At 37.7% G+C, this 18,705-nt stretch overlaps 1 protein-coding gene across 2 annotated transcripts in view; it reads right to left on the bottom strand.

Moving 5' to 3' along the window:
• Window positions 1-1,184: 1,184 nt before the first annotated feature.
• Window positions 1,185-18,705, bottom strand: part of ASCC1 (activating signal cointegrator 1 complex subunit 1) — a 172,495-nt gene continuing 154,974 nt past the window's right edge. For both annotated transcript variants that reach the window (XM_075215194.1, XM_075215195.1), the window contains exon 10: window positions 1,185-1,498. In XM_075215194.1, the coding sequence (XP_075071295.1) occupies window positions 1,382-1,498 (117 nt within the window). In that variant the 3' untranslated portion in view covers window positions 1,185-1,381. The remainder of the gene's footprint in view (window positions 1,499-18,705) is intronic.

Genomic DNA, 18,705 nt, shown 5'->3' with positions numbered 1-18,705 from the left:
TTTTTAGCAAACAAACCTGACTTAAAAGGAAGCAATGGTTGATTGGCCATAAGTCCTGCAAATTCTGTTTATCTGTCATCTTGTCGGATTGTGGAGACTCCATTGATACAGATACCCAGGCAGACACCTGTAATACACAGCTTCTGTTCTTTTTTTATTCAATACAAATCTATCTTTTATTTTTTTCACAATGGCTTACTATGTGGTTTGGTATTATCAGCTTAATTTATATAACTATGTTTCAAATAATGTTTGAACATTTGTGTTTATAAATATGCAATCGGAATGAAGTAAAACATTATCTGCATACACTAGCATCCCGCCTTACCTCTTTCATCTGTAACAATCGTTAGTGATCCTAATGTTTTAATGTAAACTGATGACTTCTTCAATAAAAACAGACTGAACAAAAACACTGGCATGCCAATATTACCAAGTGTACAGTATTTATGGAAGATTTCCATTATTTAACTCACTATTTATTTTATTATTGAATTATTTTAACCCTCCAAATAATAAACTTCTAAGGAGAATAAAAATGTGTTGGAGTGGTCCCTTAAAATCACCCTTGTTTTCACCAATTCAGGAAATAGTATCACCTATTACCTGCACAATGTTTTATGCTCTGTGCCCCCAGACATAATTACTGTACTGAGCTATTATCACACTTATGAGATGCTGGTTGATATTCTCTTGCATCTCCCTGTTACCAATTGATATCGAGATGACCGTTGTCTTGTGCTTAGGTGTTCTTCAGCTAAATATAAAAGTTTTAACACTGTACACTTTTGGGGAGACAACATGCTCCACTATAGATGTATTTTAAAGATGAACAAGTATGAAATAATATGATTATATATTGATACTGTATAGTGAAGAGATATTAGAAGTCATCAAGAAGTTTCCTAACCATATAAAGGCTAAAGTTTGCAGGTTGTATGCTTTTATACAGGTTATGGAAATATAAGAGGACATCGAATATGTGTAATTATTTACAGTAGGGGGGTGTATTATTCCTACAGTGTTTCCTACTAAACACTGAAGTTATGACATCAGAAATCAACATTTATAGTTATTATTTACAAGAGTTTATCAATATATGAGCATATTATATTGTGAAGTCTGACACATATACATTGAATGTGGTACTGGGTAGCTCTGTGAAATAAACAACAAAAGTAATATAAAAGTGATACCTTTAATGTTTATCAAGAACAAGTTACATTGCAAGCTTTCGGGTCACCACAGAGGCAACAATGATAGATTTTTAGCCCAGATCATCAATGTTAAATAAGCAGATCTGAATTTATATTCTAGTTTACTATCGGTAACTCTGCATCCTGCAGCAGAGGTTTCTGGGAGTTAATGACAGGTAGTTCCCTCAGAGCAATCGGACTTGTCCAGCTGACGTGTAGTAGCCAGAATTATCAGCAGAGAACCTCTGAGAAAGATGAACCATATCCAGGTTGACTTCTCCAAAGTAGAAATTCTCAAAGAGCTGCAAAAACAAAATGTTTCACATAAGTGATCATCAGAATATATTTGATAAAGGGCAAAGCTCAATAATGTCAACGTATTTTATTATTTTTAAACAGACTACAATGCGCTGTCAAATCAGATTTTGCTGCTGAGGATACGTAGGATTCAGCATGAAGACTCCCCTGAGGGCTTATTTTGTATCTGTGCTCATTCAAAATGCACTTCCATCAGGAACCAAACATGAGAAACACATCAAAATATGTATGCAACTCTTCACTGCCAGAGCAGTGGAAGCCCTAGAGTAGATTTAGCAAGATGATTTTTTTTTTGTACGGTTTTTAGTTCTCCGCATGCAAAGAACCAAGGGAATAATATTCCTATGGGAAAATTTAGATTCTTTAAATACTAATTGGCTATTTGCATGCTAATCACTGCGTTGCTTTCAGCCTCAATCTGTTGATGATTTTCAGATATGTTTGGATTAGGATATTAGACTATTAGTGTTTGCATAATTTAGATTTAGGCAACCTGTGGCTCACCAGCTGCTGTGAACTACAAGTAACAGTCTGCCTTGCCCAAGTTTCTGGGACTTGTATATCCACAATAGTGCAGGATGCACTGAAATAACCCCTCATCTCCCCCCGACTGGATGTGCTGCATGTGAGGAGGTCATGTGGTGCAGAATCCATTCTCTCTCTCTTATAAAGAGCTACCTTATGAACCAATTGTTCTCCAAAACTCTTATATTGTAAGCTCATTTGGGCTGGGCCTTCTTTATATTTTGTTGCACTGAATTATATATAATTATAATATTTGTATCATGATTCCTTCAACGTACAGCTCTGCGTAATATGCTGGCGCCATATAAATACAAAAAAGGAAAGATAATAATGTGAGGTGTGTGCCAGTGGTTAGAAAGTGGGAGTTCTGTACAATCAGTGGGTCCATTATAAAGTGGCTGTAAATTGTGTATTTTCAATGGGTGCAATGTACAATGTACCTGCCAATGAGGGTTTTGTACAATGAGGTTTGCAATGGGGAGAAGGGGAGCTGTCTGAAAAAATATATGCACGATAGGCTATATGTGCAAAATGATTGCACTGATAATGGGGTCAGTGCAATTGGGTACTCAGTAGAATACTGAGGAGTGCACAGTGCATGTGCTGCGGTACTGACAGGACTGGAGGGCGGTTCACAAAATTCTACTCTGCCTAGATCTTAGTCCAGCTCTGGCGCACGGTTCACAATTTACTGATTTAACATGCAATAACTTTTTCTTCATATACTGCGCCACAAAACTGCAAGTCTAGTTTAACCCTAGACATACTGGATTCGTTTAATGCACTTTATTTTTACACATACCAAAAGTGAAAGATTCAGAGCACTAAAGAATCAAAGCCCAAAATATAAGATAATAGCAGCATACACAAAAACAAGTCTGAGGAAGTTCATGGCCAGCATCAGGCATTTTAGTTGTATCTGTTTGTATTTATTTATATTACACAGATATGAATTAAATATGAAGATTAAGTATTTTTAAACTGGCTGACTTCACATTATCGATGGGTGACCAAAATTAGATTGTCCCAGAGTTAAAAATAAAAATATAGTCCTAGTGCTAAAAAAAAGGTCCTAGGATGTAATCCAGCCAATGACTGTCATAAAACTGCTTCATCAGATACAATGACTATACTTACTATGTTATACAATATTGTATAAAGTATAATTCTAGTTAGGACATGTTGGTGTCTCAGCACCAATAGTAGCCACGCTGGTATTTTCAAGCATAAAAGAGAGACAATGCAATAATGCAGTAGAAAGAGGGACACAGCACATACAAAGGCGAGGACTATGGAGCAGATTGGGTTCTGCTTTGTGGAGGCCCAATGTCATCTTTGGCACCAAAAGTACAAATGAAGGCGCTTTCAGGACAGATGGTACCCTCGCCAAACTGTAACAGGGGTTAGAATGTCTTTGGGTTTTTTAAAAGTAGAAAAATACTGTAAATAATTTGTTCATATTTAATAAAAGAGGACATAGATATCTGAAAATCATGTACAGGTCATACTTGCAGAGTGTATTCTTTCACATGTACATTTGTAAATGGTGCCCAGAGAAGTATTTAACATGTTTTCTCTAGTGTGTGCTATTCCAATACCCCTACCTCATAAGGATGAGTGCAAAAAATTGAGATTTTATCAATCTGTTTGTGCAAAAACGTGAGATGCAGAGCTACTACAGAACCGTGCTGTTATTTAAGTAGCCCCCTTAATGTCTGTTAGTTTTCTAATGAATTTCCTATTAGAAGTTTTTTTTAAAATATTGCAGCAACTTACAAATTGCCTTACACAAAAAAAACCCAAAGAACTCTCACTAATGAAGAAAAAGAACAGATACATTATGATGATGGCTGTACTCTACTACGCTATGTTGGTTGACTTCATTCATATTCTAGGTAGCAAAATATAACAACTAAATTGCTTCAATAGCTACAATCAACTCAAGTACAATAATCAACCTGAAAGAAAGAGAAGAGAAACACAATGTACTCCCAGGACTCTTTGCTCATCATTTCTCGCCAAAACTAAAACATTCATACAAGGGAAAAAGATAGAACTCTGGAGTTTTCGTGCTTTATAGAGCACTTCTGCGTTTAATTACCTTTTTTTAATTTAATAAGGATACAAATATGTTAAAAATAAAAGTCAACAATAAGATGCAAAAACAATTCTGAAAGACAAATGTACACAATTTCTAGAGCAAAATAGCAAACACTGACATCGGTTATGTTATATGCGCTCTATGGCTACTTGGATCAAAGCACATTACACTTAGGGCTAGATTTACTAAGCTGCGGGTTTGAAAAAGTGGGGATGTTGCCTATAGCAACCAATCAGATTCTAGCTGTCATTTATTTAGTACATTCTACAAAATGACAGCTGGAATCTGATTGGTTGCTATAGGCAACATCCCCACTTTTTCAAACCCGCAGCTTAGTAAATCTAGCCCTTAGTGTATTCATTACTCCTTGCTTAAGACATCTCTGAAACATTGATGGATAGTAATGTCGCCAATAAATCAAGGTCTCATGGAAGAATATCTTTTAAAACCTTATCAACATTCATAGAACTAGACTGACATCATGGCATGCAGACACATGCTACTAACCAATTCTTACAGCATTCTCCGCTCAATGAGATATTTTGCTTCGTGCTTCCCAAACAATTCGCCACACTTTGCAACAATCTAGGTTTGCCTAATGGTTGCATTGGCCTTTGATCAGCAATGACAGAACATTTTGGCTTCCAAGAAAAAAAAACTGATTGATTTTATACATCACTTCAATGTACTATGCAAATCTAAAATGTTCAGTAACTATAATGGAAATATTTCAGAACATAGACATACCTCTGTATGTGCAAATATATGAAATAACCTAGAGATCTAAGATCTAGAAGTAGAGACTAAGTCAACCCCAAACCAATGTTTTATTACATGAATGATAGGCAAGTGAATAGTACTGAATATATAATTTAACAGAAAACATGTTGAGCAAACAAATGCATTGTAAGCAGCTAAAATATATTATAGTGGTCTGCATTACTAAAGAAGCACAGTTGTGAAGCAACTGCATTACACATTACACACCTTTCTGACATGTTACGTCTGAGTGCAATGGGAAAATTATATTCAATTGAAGCCTGAATTTACACTGTAGAAGCCTCTAACCAAACAAGGAGTAACTTTGCACCTGAGTAAACCATGTTGCATTGGAGAGGGGGGTAAATTTAAAACGGTGGTAATCGTTTTACCGATGATGACAATTCTGACAAGCTTCAGACCTACCTTACTTTCCTTAATGACTCAGGCCCTTAGTCTAATTTAAAGTACACTCCTCACCTATACAAAATTGATTCAGTCATTCTGTGACATGACTAACATCCATAATCCTATCAATTTATTATGAACTAGAACATCTTTGATGTCACAAATGTCTAGAGAATTGAGAGACTGTATATAGGATCATACAAATAAGTTCCAGTAATCACATTAAATCATAAAACAGTTTTAAGTTTACAAAGCATTTTAATATGAAGCATGGTAAATGGTGAACTGTTTGTTTGGTCAAAAGCTCCTCAATTAGCCCAAAAAAAAAGATTAGTTGGTGTATTATATATTGGTTTCTGCCCTTTACAGAATTTGTGGATGGCTCTTCCCTTTAGTGTTTGGGGATTCCAACCCGCAAGGCTACATCCCAATAAACGAAAAATGACAATAGATAGTACAGCACTGAGACTGGCCACCAACACATATTCACATAAAACACTTATCAATGGTCAAAAATATACACACATTTTGATTGGTGTATATATTTTTGACTTTTGATATTCATCTATTATTATGGATGAATTTTATAGCCATTTTAGTTTTAATCCAGTGCATTAAATCCAGTGCATATCCGTATTTTGATTGGTACCTTTGTAGGAGACCACGAGTATACAACGGTCAGTGTTTGCCTATCAATCAAGCTAGTGTTTAAATACGCTCTCTACCATGAGCTGATTCTTATTGCGGACATAAAATTTTATGTTCTCCCTTCTAATGAAATCACAGAACAGTGAAGAAACGCGTGAGGAATAACATAACCACTTATACGAACTATGTGAATGTTTCAATAAGGATTCGTATATTTACCCACTGATTGGGTTATATGCAGTGGCTGACTTAAAGGATTAGTGCTACCATTAGTCATCTATCTGTTTCCCGACATTCGTCGTGGCCACTATTATCATTGCAGAATCATTTACGGCTCTTGAACCATCTGATTAGAAGCACTTGGAAGACATGGTGTGAATTGTTCATTTGATTCACTCATTATTTGGAAAGCTATCATCTAAATTGCAGGTATACATTTTCAGCGTTCTTGTTACTTTCCAGACTGGTCTTTATTATATGTCCACTGAACTGTGTACCCGTGCTCATTACCCTCTGTGTAGGGATGCATTGCAGGTTTCATCTAGTCTCTTTGGAATATAGGACACACTAATTTTTGGGCTGCTACCTGCTAGTTAGCGTATGTTTCATCTATGTGGTAGCCTTTTCCTTCATTTATGATCTGCTGTTGGATGTTAAGTCAGGATTCATGTTTAACTACTATTAGAGCCTCAATGCAGTCGTTAGCTGTTTCTTGATCAAAAGAATTTGTATTTTATCCCATTCTGTACAGTTTCTCTCAACACCATCAGAGAAAAGGGTACTGACTGTTTTGCTTTCCACCTAAAATCCAGTCACTTGTGTCACATGCCAGCATGTTGTATCTTTTCTGTATTATCCATTATATTATTGTGGGTGCTTCTTTTGCTCTCCTTATTGACATATCATACAGCAATATATTGCTATTTGTTTATTTATAAATGAATTTCGTTTTAAATAAAAGATAATAATATTGTCACCAATAAAATTTGTCCTTTTAGCATAACATCCTGTTATTTTATGTGAGTAAAAGTGTTGGTGGCCAATCTCAGCGCTGTACTATCTATTGTCATTTTTTGTGAATTGTTTGGAAGTCTACATATTCCTTGTGCAGCAGTGAAATTAGTTCATTTCACCACTTTGATTATATCTATTGTGCACCATCAGGAGTTTTTTTTTATTGTATTCCTACATCCCGATTGCACTGAAGACACAAGGACTAAAGATATATATGGGAAATAAACAGCCCTAGATCCACAAAGCAAGTGCCTAAGATTTCCACTTCCAGTTTTCTCTTATATATCAACTGGTTTACTTGACTTCCTACCATCTGATTACTGGGATGAATACATTTTGCACTATGGTCAATCTACTCAAATGTGTGGCTTTTGTCACAAAACACCTGGGATTCTGGGAAACAAAGATTGTAGATTACTGTGTAAATATTACTGTATAAATCATGTTTGATGCATAATATGTTACACAACTTTGATTAGACTAGATTAGTAGTTTCATTAGTTGTAAAATATATCCTTAATCTTCAGCACGTTCTATCAGAATATGCCGAAGAGAACTATATATTTCACAGCTGTCGTACACCTGTATAAGTTTACACATGTCTGCTGATGCTGAGAGCAGCAGAGAGGAATACAGAAGCTTGTATTACAACTGAAGCTTGTGCTACAACCAATGATGGCATCTGATGGATCTTTTGCGTTGTACACGTAAACATGAGGGAAACAGCATGACATATTGTAGGCCTTTGTTTTGAAGTTCCTTTTTGAAAGGCACGAATGAACCTTCTTTCTGTACTAGAAATGAGAATTCTAGGAAATCTAAGTATTTTGACAACACATATGCTACTTTTCTGGCAGTGTGTAGCATGGCATCTCAATCTCTGCAATGGAGCCGTTTTGCCAGCATGGGCTGATGTGCGGAGGGATGAGTGGGAACAACGACAGGTCCTCTCAACAACAGGGATAAGCAGATGTCTCAAATCCAGGACTTGCATCAACTCTTTGCCTCAGCAGCTGCTATGAGTTCTTTTAGAGAAGACATTCCAGGTTAGAGGTTGCAGCAAGGATTCCATGTTAGATATGTGCATATCTGACAGAGACCCTGACATCATGTCAGGAACGTCACTCTGGATCAAACCTATCTCAGCTCTCACCGTCTTCACTCAGGAAATCAGGGCGTCCACCTTAGCTACATCTGAACCAGTGCCTCAGTTTGAGCAACAGTCACATGACCCTTGGTGATGCAGTTATAGCATTTAAGTTTGCCATAGTTATGGAGAATAAGTGTTCCCCAGAGATGTGCCAGCAGGTTTGAAGGCGTAATACAGCATTTTAATGCCAAAATGTGAAAACCTGTGGATAATATCAGAGAAGCTCAGCGCCAGTGCGTTCTCACTCCCACAGCTCCATTGTGTCCCTTCTAACACACATTTAATTTCAATCACATAATTTTTGACTACCTATATGAACATGTGCATATGTGTTTACTAGTATTGCAAATTCATCTTACTACATGTTAACTAGAATTTACATCTTACTTTTCATCAAAATCTGTTGCTAATAATGTTGTCATTTTATTTGCTACAACTCTTCTTGCAGAGTATTGTAACTAGTTAATATTTTTTCTATTTCATACATGTGGAAACTTGAATAAAAATGGTTTTGGCTGTTGTGCTTTCAAATCCTTCTGTTGCTTTTGTCAAATGTAAAAACAAAACAAGAACAATAGCTTTTTCACGCTGAGCAAAATTAAGCAATGCTTTAATTTGTGAGAGGGAGGAACTGTTCTATAATTTCACAGTAGAAATATAATGTAAGGGAGAGATGTGACTTGATTTTTTTTGTTTCCCTGTAAAAGAGGACATACTGTTGGAAATAAGTTTCCCGATCCCTACTTCGATAACGTGCATAACTTCAAATTCCCCATATGCCAGCAAACTAGTCCCATGACCGCTAAATACAGCTTAGTACCCACCATTTTACAGATCCATGAAATTATAACCACAAGCCACCATAACAGCCCCATGATTGTATGTAAGTGGAGTGGTTGCCAGAACATAAGGGCAGAGGGAATTTGTCCCCAGGCCAGTACAATTTTGGTCCGGTCTACCTGCAAATGCGCAGTTCATGGTCAAGCCTGTAGTGACAAGAAGGCTCACAGGTTCTAGGGCTAAGAGGTAGTACCTCCTTGTTCTGGCCTTCCTCTCGCTGGATCTGCAAGAGCACCCACTACGACAGAGAGACTAAGATTCCCCCAGTAAAACACATACTTAAATGAAAACAGATGCCGGAAAAGAATTTGGGCTCAAGAATGTGATTTTTATTTAGCCAACTTTTAGTTAGTCAAACATGACCCCCCAAAATAAAAATAAATATATCTATAGATTGATAGATAGATAGATAGATAGATGAATGGCACTATGAATATTACTTGAGGTCAACGGTCTTTGTGGCTAGAATGATTTTATACAAGATAACTCTACTTTTGTAGTGCAGATAGAGTTTTAGGCACTGTCTTTTATGATGCAGTTTCAGTAGTGACCGGTCCATAGAGCGTAGCAGCACTGCTGTTCACTCTTTCCTTTAAGGCTGCCCTTTTCTTTTGTTCGCTGGTGAGAAAAATAATAATAACATCTTCTCTGCTTCAATTGAAATCTGTTGCTTTTAACATAAGGTACAAGTTCTTCTGACTACAAGCCCGGATTGGCCGTCTGGCAAATGCCAGTAGGGCCGGGAGGCAGAGGGCCATCACTGCCTAACTCTCACCGGTTAGTCACCGGGCCCTGCAGTCAATGATTGACTTTTTTTTCCCCAGATTCCTCACTATATATGAGAAATGTAGAGAAAAATTCCAATATATTGTATACCAGCTGGCAGCTGCACTGCAAGGGACAATATCTGCATACAAAACTAATCACTATGGATATAGACAACCAATAACATCTAATATCTAAAAAAAGAAGCATAAAAAACCCAAAATGAATCTGGAAAGAGGGACATAATATGTCCCGCCTCTGTTCTGTCAAACTCCACCGACAAATGTGTACATTTTGTAAAAACTCCACCCACTTTTCTGTTAAGGCCTGCCCATTTGCGGGCCGCGACGCGGATGATAGTTGGAAGGTATGGTTTACTAGTAATCAAATCATACCCATTTATTGTGCATTTACCTTCATTGAATTGCATATTATTTGATTTCTTTATTACATTTGTAATTGCTTTTTTTAAATACTTGTTTTTATGTCAGTAATACCCTTTTTTGTGTTAAACTAATCCCAACGTTTTGTAAAGAATATCATTCCGCTACAGCTTACAATAATATTTTGCATGGAGCCTGCAGCTGGTGGGTCTGTGTGCTTTCAATGCCCCAGAACGGACTCTGGTAATATGTTTCTGTATTGTTGGGAGGACAGTGTCCGTTGGACCTCGCCATGGATGACAGGACTCTGTCCACAAAATGGCAGCTGGCTGTTATTGACGTACCACAGGCTCTCACTATAACTGAGGGGCTGGCGAAATATAGATTTTCTTTGAGGCAAATTATAGACAATAATAATAGTAATAATAAATCTGTCTCCTGTTTTTATATTTTATAAAGCCATCTCATTTATCCACCCGTGTCTCCTGTTCTTTCACAGTTCTCTTTCCAGTCACTGTTACTGTCAGCACTTTTCTCAGTCTGATTTCTCCAGCATTATCTCTCTTTTTATCAATGTCCTCTCTAATCTCCACTCTCCTTAGTGCTCGGTCACTTTACTTTGCCTCAAATCTCTCTCCTTCTGTGTGTCCTGTGAGAAGACTTCTCTGACTTCTGTCTCCTCATCAAAACCCCTTCTCACTGTTTAACTGACATTCCTCTGCTCCACTGCATTCTGGGACATGTAGTTCCAGAGCCCAAGATGGCCACTCTATTGAGAAGTGCTACCTCGCATAGGATGGGGGGGAGGGTCACAGTGGGACCAGTGGAGGAGTAAATAATGGGTCACCACCAGAGATCTGGGGTCTGATATGTCAGAGATTAGGAGGGCCTGTCTTATAAAGCTACCACTGGTCTGGGTACTGTATAGGAAAGCCACCAGAGATTTGTGGGGCATGCATTGTATAGTGGTCTCCATGACAGAGCTGCCATTATATAGTAGCCGTAAGAATATGTTGTGTTTTGACAAGTGGTCAATGCCCTTTGTATTGTATAGAGGTCAATAATTTTTTCTCTGTATTATACGCGGTTTATTAAGATGATCTCTGTAAAAACAAAGGCAAACATAATAACTTTAGCTAAGCAGAAGAACATTTACTATGAAAAAGAAATTTAAGGGTGACATTGGGACCATTTATGTCACTCTAATATCACTCAAAAGCTGTCAGGTTTTGGAAAGTCTGTGATGCCTAAGATGTGAGTAGGAGAGTTTGCATGCCCAGAGAAGATGTTACCAACACAGGCACATTTGGTGGGGATAGGAGAAAAACAGTGTTGGATTTAAAAATGCACATTGTGAGTATTATACTTATACAAGCTATTTACAGAGTATATTTTGAGAATAATAACATTTTAATTGTAAATAGAAGATTCAATTTTGAACTTTATGTACTTTTCACAAAAAAGTCACTTCATCTCACCTATATGAACATAATGTAATTGTAACACCCCCAACTCCCATACCTTTTTTCTTCTGTATCATTTCCCTCTTACATTATTGAAAACCAAATAAAAATAGTATAATTTAAAAAAAAAAAGAAAAAAAAAAAAGAAAAATCACTGGATCCATTGGGAGTTTTTCTATCTTCCAATTCCTGCACCCTCAATTCCACTAGCATGTATTATAAATGTATGCTTCCTTTTGCTGGCTTTAAAAGACACATTATGGGCCCGATTCATCAAAGCCCATATTCTGAGCTCAACCCGCATTCAGTATTATACGCATGTATTTAGGCTTTGCGCACTCCCGAATTCATCAAAACACGGATCTCAAGATACATGTACTTTTGAAATTGGGGACAGGTCTGCAGTGATCTACTACACAAGACGCTGCAGGATATATCCAATACCAATGTGGATCATAAATTCGCAAAAGAATGCACAGAAAATATAAATAAATATTGAATTCATGTCACCTGGTAATAATATAGACATTAACGATAAAACATTTACAACAAAAAGTTTTTAAAAAATAAAAATGTTTCCATTAAATACATTAGGATGATCTTAAAGTCTACTGAGCATAAAATACATTTTTACAGTGGCACGTGATTGCAACACATGTTATAGCATGCATACAAGACTGTCAACACTACTGATCAGGACTTAGATTAGATTAGCTCTTTAGCTGGAGCAAGAGATATGGCATAAAAACAAGTAACTTTCAGACGATCATAGTTTGATTCGGACATGGCTGTATGTGCTTGAGTTTGGCCCTACTGTAAATTTACTACAGCAATACACCCCTTCCCCGTACAGCTCACTCATACATCGTAGGCTGTAGAAAGTGTCTTTTGCATACGAAGACGCAGCAGACAGGGCTGCGTTCACAACCGTATCTCCCAGTTCAGGGCAGGTGCAGAGTGATTTTGCATACGATACGCACAAAATCAGCAGATACGTGCCTTGGTGAATTAGGCCCTATATGTCCCCACTTCAATGTCCCATATAACATCTCCTACATGACATCTAGAGAGTGACAGAGCCTAGGAATTATTCATGGAAAAGCTGTCTACTACAATCTCACTTATGTCTTGGAAAGGACAATCAGAGTCTGGTATTTCTATGATCACTGCTCTGCTGTTACTGTGAAATATAGTCTGAAATTTAATCTGAGTAATCACAACACGAAGAATTGAGAATCACTATTCTGAACTGAAATAACAACACATTTTCCTGAAGCCCTTTATATCCCTGTCTACTTGTCCTGACAAGGATAGTTGAGATTATATACAAATCAATAAACTAATGTGCTAGCATGTCCTGAAACAGACAGCTAGAGACTTGTTGGGAGACATTAGAATCACCCTATGCTGATTTTTCTGGTCTAAAGTGCTGGCCTTCAGGGGTACAGAGTGAGGCGACAAATTTTAAACAACTCTAATATCAGTGCCAGAGTCTGACAGTGCCCAAACACAAGGCTGCTCTGTCCAACAGGCTTACTAGCTGCTACTACAATCAGCACTAGAAATTCACTGAATAATCTACACCCACCCTTCCTGGAGACTCAGACCAATCACTATGTATGGAATATAAAGAAGACAATCAGCAAAGAACAAACAAATGTAACGTGTTTATAGCCTAATAAAAGGAGCTTACAGCCATTCTGGCACTGATTGTTCTCAGGAAAACATCCTTACATATTAGAGATGGTGTATTTTTTACAATGCGATGATTGGAACTAAACCCTCTATTTTTCTGCACTTGTCATTAGGGCCATTTAAGGGAACAACTACCCGGTTAATACACTGGTACTAACTGGCGCAACTGGTGTATTTCTTTCTGCATTTGTTACTATTACTAATCAGTCAGTCCATACCCTCTGATTAAGGCCTTTATTTTATATAAAATTTATTGTATTGTCTATCTATTGAGGATGACTGCTTGCCATAAAAGTACCCCCGACAAAAGTGAGAAACTTTGCCTAATCTGAAGCAGTGGTTTTGTAGTTATGAGTTAAATACCTGAAATTATAGACTGGCTAGGGCAGTGTTGGCTAACCTGTGACACTCCAGGTGTTGTGAAACTACAAGCCCCAGCATGCTTTGCCAATATATAGCAGGTTATTGCTGGAAGGGTATACTGGGAATTGTATTTTCACAACACCAGGAGTGTCACAAGCTAGCCAACACTGGACTAGGCCATGTTGGCATTTAATATAATAATGGGACTTGTGAATCTCTATCATGCCCTCTATAAAGCCAAGACACTGATCTTTATTTACTTACACATTTACTAGCAATATGTCAGGTCCTGGTAGTGGTGAACATGAAGTACATCGTGAATTACAATTAAGTATTCTGTGGTGGTCAGATAAGGATGGAAATTTACCTCCAAAAAGGGCAAGAGCGGTAGGGAACAGTAACAGGGCTGCAGTATCAACAGGCTCTAGACCCGGTTAACACTGGGCAAAGGGTGCAGAATTTGCAGACACACAGCTCTGAATGAAAAAAGTCTCACAATAGATCAAGAGCTTGTAGGGTGATTTGTAAGCAATAATGCTACAAGCAGTTAGGGCCTTTTTTCATTCAGAGCTCTTCATGTTGTTTGTTTGTAATACCAGAAATTGCCATAGCTGCTACTAATCCATCGCAGCCAGCCAGCCATACAAGCACCAATAAAGATCCTGATTTAAAAAATAAAAGCCATACATTATGTAAAGGGCCATGCGCAAACTAAATATCGTTGGTTTGGATTTTTTTCAGAGTGGCATGGATAACATGATAAAAAAAATGTCCTTTGGGAACAGCAGATAATTGGCTATCTGTGGCTATTTTCATGCAATAAACGTGAGTGATAAGGATTCCTAAAATGATTGGGGCCAATAATCAAACATAAAAAATGTCAGACTGTGTGTCACTTGAGGGACATACACACTGCAATATTCAATCCTATTTAATGGTGTAAAACCTATTTAAAGAATGTGTTTTGGTGATGATTTGTATTTTTAGTTGTACAATTTTAATAGGAAATATAACAAAACGTTTGGAAGCTTGAGGTTTGACCTGTTTAGTAAATGGACATTGTTCCGTAGTTGTGTACTGCAATGGTCTTGGAAAAAACAATGGTCTTTTTATTAGTAATAAATACAGGTTCTTCATTGTAATAGCTGAACAGTTAGACTATAATGAACTGATCAAGTAAATGTGATAAGAATGTTTCTTGAAGACATCCATATCATTTCACACAGATGAGAGAAGCTAGTCTTACAGGATTCCCAAGAGTTGTGGAGTTGGCCTTTAATACAGTCTGAGTAGACTGGGCAGATATCCGTCACTGTCTGACATTTCATTAATGGATTGTGATTCTTTACAACATGATAAGACATGTATACCAATATGTTCTATAATGCCATCTAAATGGTCACTCCAAGTTCAAATAGGTATCTTAAAAACTGATTTTACATTATCCTTTGATAAATCACTGAAAACTGACTTGTACAATAAAGCTTCAGTGAAACTCTGAATTTAAAGAAAATAAAAGCTCAATTAAAGTTGAATGACTATGACTTACAGAGGTGGGACTATTATGTGGCATACGGAGGCAGCTGTCCAAGGTACCAGGTTTTGAGGGTAAGGAAAATCTATGGAATTACAAAAAAGCAAATTTTCCTGCTACATTATGGCTTTCTACCTTGTGAATAGATCTAATAATGACAACAATTATCATCATCATCATCACCATTTATTTATATAGCGCCAACAATTCCGCAGGGCTGTACAGAGAATATTTGTCATTCACATCAGTCCTTGCCCACATTGAAGCTTACACTTTAAATTCCCTAACATAGGCTAGGGTTCATTTTGTCAGCAGCCAATTAACCTATAAGTATGTTTTTGGTGTGTGGGAGGAAACTGGAGCACCCTAAGAAAACACACGCAAACACATGGAGAGCATACAAATCCACACAGATGAGGCAGAAGTGCTAACCACTAAGCCACCATGCTGGCCACCAATTCCATGATTTCTGTTGCATACTGTACACCATAAAAAAAATGTATGCTGTTTTATGTAAAGGACGAAGACAATATTTCAGCTGCCAACTGTGACAGAAGAATGGCTTGGCACACGCCAGGAATTTATGACATTGAATGCTAATTCAATAATACATAACTATCCACCCCACAACAAAGTTAATAAAACAAAAATAACCTTTAATTCCTTTCTTCTGTGTGTATCTCTATTAGGTTGTGTACTCTTGTGGGTATCACACAAGAGATTTCCACGCAGCAGAACAACTAGGGAAATAAGCTATTCAATATTTCATAGCGCTTTCCTGCCAAAAGAAAAAGCTTGAAAATGTCTACATGGCATAGTTTTCAGATACCGCTTAATCAATCACTTGTGAGACAGATGCTGGAGAAGTAGCATAGACTTCTAAGAAGCACTCTTTTGTATGAGCTGTTTGGCTGATGGCCGTAAACGCTGCTTAAAGCTTTTGAAAAGTGGTCAGAGCAGAAAATCTGCTTTATGTGACCCCCACTAGGCTGGGATGGCTGCTTTTAAAAAACAACAACAAAAAACCCCATAAAAATCTGCTAGTGGAAAAAGATGCAAAACAAAAAGCTCTTATGTGACACCACCTTGACATGTATGTGCAATAGTGCTTCTAAACTCCAGCGGCCTTGCCAAGGAGGGAGAGGTGGCAGAGACCCTGCTGCCCCAAAATGTCATCTGCGAACCCTGCCTTGCTCCAAAATACAGATAATACCTGAACGAACACATAGCAATGTTCTGTGGCAGTGGATTGTAACGCTTCCTCTTCATAGACTTTGTGGGGGTCACAGGGCTATCTTTCTTTTCATCTGCAAAGAGCCAAAGTGCCCTTTTTCCAGTAACTCCTTTATTGGCCAAAACTTTACTATAACTGTTAAGGATCTGCCTGCAGACCACCACTATATGTCCTGCATTACCTCTTTTGTTGGGAAGATCAACTGACCTCTATCTTCCTTCTCCCAATTTAAATGAAAACACAACTGCCGTCAACTAAGGGTTTTTTATCGGTCCCAAACTGCTGTCTTAACTTTTGTTTGCTCTCTGGTGTTAGGAATGCTTTCAACTGTGCATGTTTCCAGACAAACTACTGGAAACCTTAGATTTTGAGATTGACATAGCTGGCTCTTTACATTGACAATCCATATATGTTTTCTAAATACATGCAAAACCCGGGCTGGGACCGGAAACAAGCTGTCTTTGGATCTTGCTGCTGTGACTATATGTCCAGATAAAGCCAGAGAGACAATCCTTTTCTTAATTTCACTAAGAATACTATTGGAGACAGCCTAACGGGGATACAGCTCAACTGAAAGTGCTGGTTGAAAATCGTGAATCTCAGGAACTTCTAATGAGCTTGATTTATTGGAATCTGGAGATATGCATCCTTCAGATTCACTCCACAATAAAGTTCTTTGAGAAGAATCACGTTTCTCTTTGGGCAACAAATAATTGTTTTATTTAGTAGCATCTCCACACTCTCTTACATAGCTAACTATTCCTTACAAGTTCTTTGGAGTGGAGATTTCTGAGAGAAGTTCCCTGGAGAACGGCTTAGGAACTCCAACATATCCAACTTTCATTACTGCCACAACCCACTCTATAGCTGTTGAGGTTCACTCTTCTAGGAACTTTGTAAGCCTGCCTCCTACATGTGTCTCGTCTGAAGTGTGGACCTCCCTGGCATCACTAGGATTTGAAGGACTCCTTGTTTTTTTGCGGACGAGAAAGCTGTCACAAATTCACTGCACAGTAGCGCTTCCCCATAGCTTCTACCAGGTCTACACAACCTTGCCTCCCTAATGTCTCTATTTGGAATTCCTGTATTTAGATGACCCTAGTATGTACTATTGGGTTTGTCTTGGGGTAACCAACTTGACTTGCCCCCTTTATGCATCTAGTTTATGATAAAAAAGATACTCTCACTCGAATGGAAGTGACGCTAATTTCTTCTTTGATATAGAATCCACTGTCCAAGGTCATAACCATAAGGCCCATCTAACAGCCACTGATGTGTCCATGATCGTGGCCAAGAGTTGAATTGTATCTACAATGTTGGCATTAAATCTTCATTCCTCTGACGCCACTACGTCTGCAAATCAGACATATCAGACTCAATTAGGTGTTCTTCCTCTGATTACAACTGTTTACTAAATAGAGACTGTGAGCCTGATTTAGAGTGTGATATATGCCTGTTTGCGTGGTGTATCTTTGCTTTATTTTCCCACTGAGAAAGACATTTTTGTACACATTGTACACAGTTGTTCCTGATGCATTGGCTAGGTTGTTCAAGTTTATAACATATAAAATAAAAGGTTTTTGTACATTTCTGTAAGTCAGACGTAAGTGTCTGAGGGATGTGTTTGTTGTAAAGTGGATGCATCAGCTACTCACTCAGACCTGGACGCATCTTCAACTCTGAATACAGCATACATACACTTGCGTGTGGATTTTTCAATCTCAAGTAATGCTTACGTTCCACTCTGAATCAGACGCTGTGTTCTTTTGGGCTTTAACTAGTGGAAATCATCCTTTGTAGAAAAAAAATCATCTAAAACTAATTTCATCCACTTAGTGAGCTATTATATGTGGGGGTGATTTCTGCTGCTCATTATAGCTGCAAGTAGCACACATTTTTCCAGAAAATCCCTCTGGGATTCTCATCACAATCTGCACAATTTAGGATTTTCAGTTTCTTGGCTGGTTTCTCAGTTATATCACCTGCAGTTTTATCAATTTTATCCTGAGTTTCAGCAGATTGAAGTTAAACAAATAGAAGAATAGAAGATCCCCAACTGATAACTGAACCAAATAAACTTTGTCCCTGGGGCTTACACTAACTTCTGTTCTGGAACCATTTTTCCTCCATACTTGTAAGATAGTACTTGTGCCAAACTCTGTGTATCCTGAACTGGTAATGTCTAATTGTTACTACTTTGCTCCTTGGCAAGAGTGAAATTTATCCAGGCTTAAAAAAAAACCAACAATTTTTCCTAGCACTGCATCACCCTTGCCTGGCACCCACAATGCACCTCTTCAAAAGGTACA

This window comes from Mixophyes fleayi, chromosome 6, assembly GCF_038048845.1.
Source record: "Mixophyes fleayi isolate aMixFle1 chromosome 6, aMixFle1.hap1, whole genome shotgun sequence".
Taxonomy (NCBI): Eukaryota; Metazoa; Chordata; class Amphibia; order Anura; family Limnodynastidae; genus Mixophyes; species Mixophyes fleayi.
Note: the sequence above shows the minus strand (reverse complement) of the source record. Positions and strands in the feature narration are given on the sequence as shown.